The sequence below is a fragment of the Morus notabilis genome, unplaced genomic scaffold (assembly GCF_000414095.1).
Source record: "Morus notabilis unplaced genomic scaffold, ASM41409v2 Scaffold1489, whole genome shotgun sequence".
Classification (NCBI taxonomy): Eukaryota; Viridiplantae; Streptophyta; class Magnoliopsida; order Rosales; family Moraceae; genus Morus; species Morus notabilis.
In genome coordinates this window covers 132,548-137,305 of record NW_010357665.1, presented here as the reverse complement: position 1 = coordinate 137,305, position 4,758 = coordinate 132,548, and the positions used below count along the sequence as shown (strand labels likewise).

The following is a 4,758-nucleotide window of genomic DNA, read 5'->3' as shown; positions in this document are numbered from 1 at the left end:
CATGAATTGTATTATTTAAGGTCTGGAATTTTCTCAGTCATTACATGAATAGTGTATGTATAAACTATTGAGCATATTTGAGTAATAACAATTTTAGCAAGTAAATTAGATAAAAAAATTATCAAGGATGTGTCTAATACGCATGAGAAAATAGTAGCTGTGAGTGTTGGAAGGGGAAAAAAAGATCGTGAAGTATGCAGGGGACATTTGAATAAATACATATTACTTCAACAATGACAAATTGCAAAAAAAAAAAAAAAAAAAGTTATGTGTGTGAGAAAATAGTAATTGAGAAGGTTGTTTGAAAAAAAAAATCTTAATTAGGAACACATTTGAGAAAAGGTAAATTAATGGATCACTTTTGATATAGCTTAGATTATATCCAAAACTATTATAGAAGGGACCAATTTGAAATAAAACCTGTTTTCACAAGAATAAATTAGAGAAAAAAAATTCAATTGGATACATTTAAAATGATAAGATTTAATAGGAAAAAAAATAATTCAATTGGATACATCTTAATGGTATCCCTTTCATCACTAAAGTAATGAGTCGGTACCCACACAGAAGGAACTCCAAGTTTTTCATTTGGTATGCAAACGACTTTTATGCGAAATACAACCTGAAAAACCAGTCTCAGTTGTATTTTCTTGACCGCGAGTCTCTTGTCCGCATACAATTGGTTATTGGATTACTAAGGGTAATGAAGAAAATGATAGGAAATGATAGGAAATGACTTTAGGGATAGTTGAATAGGTGGCGCATCTTGCACGCAATTGATAATAGTGATAAGCCTTTCGCTTGTATGCTAATTTCTAATCTCAACTTGTGATCTTTTTTGCAACTAATCACTGAGGAGAAATGGCAGAAACTGTAACTGTGGTGACTCCTGTCATTGATATGTTGGTTCAGCTACTACTCAAAAGAGCCACTTTGTTCAGGAGAGTCCATGGAGAAGTGAAGAGTCTGAAAGATGAATTGGAGAGCATTCAGTGTTTCCTCATCGAGGCAGAGGAAAAGTTGGAGAAAGGAGATGTGAACGACGGCGTGAAGACTTGGGTGAAACAAGTACGAGAAGAAGCGTACCACATAGAAGATGTCATGGACGAATACCTTCTTCGTGTGGCACAACGCAGTCACCTGCATGGTTTCATTGGTCTGCTCCATAAAACAGGTCACTTCTTTAAGTCCTTTAAATCACGTAATGATGTTGCTTTCGCCATTAAAAGCATCAAAGCATCGTTACGTGAAATCAAGGATAGAGGTGAAAGATATGGCTTCAATTCCTTGGAAAAATTAGGATCCTCAAGTAGCAGAGCACTCACGAGCTTTGAACGCTATGATCCTCGATTGGGCTCACTATTCATTGGTGAAGATGAATTTATGGATGTGTACTCTACCCGGGATGAATTAGTAACAAGGTTGGTTGAAGGAGAACTCAGTCGCACGGTGATTTCATTCGTAGGTGAAGGCGGCGTTGGTAAGACTACTCTTGCTAAGCAAGTTTATGACAATGAAATGGTGAAAGGACACTTTGATTGTCGAGCTTGGTTTACCGTGTCTCAAGCATACAACCCGGATGTGCTACTAATGACCATGAAAAGGTACTTTTGTCCAACTTTTGAGTGTAATGTGGGAGAAATCGACATGATGAAAGAGGTAATTAGCCAACTGAGACAATGTTTGCAGGCCAAGAGGTACGTTTTTGTCTTTGATGATGTTTGGCACACCGACTTTTGGGGAGTTATGAAATATGTTTTGCCTAATAATGACAAAGGTAGTAGGGTTATTATCACAACACGCAATGATGCGGTTGTAGCTTCTTGTAAAGACACTGTATTTGATCTTGTCAAGAAGTTACAACCTTGGTCTCAAGAAAGTTCTTGGGAGTTATTTCTGAAAAAGGCATTTCAATTTGAGCGCGATGGATGTTGTCCTTTAGAGTTAAAGCAATTGTCTCTTGAAATTGTTAGACAATGCCAAGGCTTGCCACTTGTTATTGCAGCGGTGGCCGGTTTATTGTCAACCAAAGAAAAGGTTCTGTTTGAATGGAAGAAAATATATGAGGCACTCTGTTTTAACTTGGAAGGTAACCCTCAGCTTTCAAACATTTCAAAAATTCTCTCTCTCAGCTATTATAACCTACCTTACTACCTGAAGTACTGCCTTTTGTATTTTGGCATTTTTCCTCGAAACCATCTAGTCCCTGACGTAAGATTATATAGATATTGGATTGCAGAGGGTTTTGTGAAAGAAAGGAGAGAAAAGACATTGGAACAAGTTGCTGAAGAGTACTTGAATGAGCTCATCCAAAGAAATTTGGTTCAAGTATGGAATATGAATTTTTCGGGGTCTGATAAATTATGCCGAGTTCATGATTTGATGCATGATATGATCTTCTCAAAAGCTGGTGAGTTGGGTTTCTGTAACGCCTTCATTGGAAAAAAGTCTAGCTTAACTCAAAGAAGTCGTCGCTTAGCAGTCTATAGTAGCTCACATGTTATGGAGAATGTTGAAGACTATAGTGCTCGTTCCATTTTCGTTTTTAATAATGAATTGACTACACCTTTTGTGGAATTTACGTTTGAAAAGTTTAAGCTTTTAAAGGTGCTGGATTTTTCGAATACTCCTCTAGATTGTATTCCAGAAGGACTGGGAAGTTTACATCATTTGAGATCCTTAAATCTAAGGAATACTAAAGTGAGGATGCTTCCGAAGTCTATTTGCAAGTTGAATAATCTAGAAACCTTGGATATCGTAAATACTCAAATAAGTGAGCTACCAATCGAGATCAACAAGCTTCGAAATCTACGACACCTTTTGGGGCTTTGTCATGACCCCGCACGCGGATATGGTATCGAAGCATTTCAAGGACAGAGATTGCATAGAGGTATTGGGCATTTAGAAGAGTTACAGACTCTTAGTAATGTGCAAGCACTTCATAATGAGTTTTGTATTGTGAAAGAGTTGGAGCTGTTGACGCAATTAAGGTGGTTGGGCATCTCAAAACTAACTGAAGAAATGGGAAGATCTCTTTGTACCTCCATTGAGAAGATGAACAACCTTGAACGTTTAACTATATGTAGCACGGACACCGAAAGCGAGATCCTAGATTTGCACTCCATTTCATCTCCTCCTCACTTTCTACAGCGTCTGAATTTGATGGGTCCATTAGATGAATTTCCCAGATGGATTGTGAACCTTCCCTATCTAAGTAGACTATCTTTATTTTCCTCAAGGTTATCCGACGAGCCCCTGAAATATCTTTGCCATTTGCCTAATTTGTCGTTACTTTGGCTCTGCCGGGCATATAATGGAGAGAAATTGCTGTTTAAGGAAAGTGGATTTCAGAAACTCAAGTTGCTAGAAGTGAGCGAGTTGTACAGACTAAACGCGGTGACGATAGAGAACGGATCATTGCCACTTCTTGAAGAGGTTCGGATAGGGTCAAACCCACAACTGAAAGAGGTTCCTTCGGGCATGCAAAATCTAAGAAGCCTCAAACTTCTTGAGATTTCTCAGATGCCGAGCGAATTTGTGCTTGGTTTGCAACGACAAGGACTCCAAGATTCTTTGAAAGTTAAGCATGTACCATCTATAAGTTCATGGTATAGAGGTGATGGAGATCTGTATGATGTATTTCATGATCAGTGATATGGAAAAGTTGGTTCCTTTACCAATCACTATGAGCTTCTGAGCCTTGACATAGAGTGCAGTTACAGGTATACACATCTATTGTACTTAAATCTCAAATTATATTTTGAATGGTGTAATTAGATCTAATTGCAGACTTTGTTTTTTTTTTTTTTTAAATTTTGTTTTGGATAACCTAGAAGTTGAAATAAAAATATGAATGTTGGAACTAACTTGGGATTGTGATCAAAATGCAGGGAAGCCTGGCTAACCATGTTGCCGAGAATAAATCAACGTTGCACACATCTCGAGTTTGTGTGGCTAACCATGAAGTGCAGCTGAAAACAAGTTCATCCGGTGAGCATGAGAACCAGACAGTTCTCTCTATTTATGCGCCTTACTTCTTTCCCTCTTATATGTTTGAATTGAAGAAAAATCAGTTTCTGCGTACAAGGAATAGTTGGCTAATTAGTGCATTATTTTCTTTGCAGTCTCTTTGGCGCCGACTCAGGCTGATATTGATGATGGAAAGGTAGAACTGAAATTCGAGTCTTCTGTGTACCGATCATCTTGGAGGACTAGTATCAAAAATGGATTTAGTAGAAACCAAAGTTGATCAAGAACCATAATTTATGTTATTTTAAGTTTAGCATTCAATTTTATCATAGTTCATCTCAGTTATCCAAAGGAGCATTGTTCCTATCCAATCTTAAAAAAGCAAATATACTTGCATATTAGAAATTTATTCACTTTGATGTCTGACAACATATAGATCTACTCGTACACACCTCTTTTCTTTCCAACGACCGAACTGAAAAGGAAACGTGTTCCATTCGAGTTTACGGTGATGTTACAAGTGTGATATTTCAAACAAAAACATGTTTTCGAAGTAGGCACACTAGAAAAACAGATCCATGATTAACCATATACCATCACCTAAAGAGATTGTAAAGAGTAAGAAAATTACAATGGTCATAATCACAAATAACAGTAATTAATAAAGGATTTAATTTTGTTCACGTGTTCCAACTAGTTAGCGACATATCATAATGATGAAAGACACCATATAAATAATGATTTCAGGGGAAACAAACAGAGTAATGAGCAACATGTTATGAGAAGTGG

At 37.2% G+C, this 4,758-nt stretch overlaps 1 protein-coding gene across 1 annotated transcript; it reads left to right on the top strand.

Moving 5' to 3' along the window:
* Positions 1 to 861: 861 nt before the first annotated feature.
* LOC21387529 (disease resistance protein RPM1) lies at positions 862 to 4,252 on the top strand. Its single transcript, XM_024172705.1, has 3 exons — positions 862 to 3,722; positions 3,891 to 3,990; positions 4,125 to 4,252. Exon 1 carries the CDS (start codon positions 862 to 864, stop codon positions 3,652 to 3,654), a length of 2,793 nt encoding a protein of 930 aa, XP_024028473.1. The 3' UTR covers positions 3,655 to 3,722; positions 3,891 to 3,990; positions 4,125 to 4,252.
* The last annotated feature ends 506 nt before the right edge of the window (positions 4,253 to 4,758 follow it).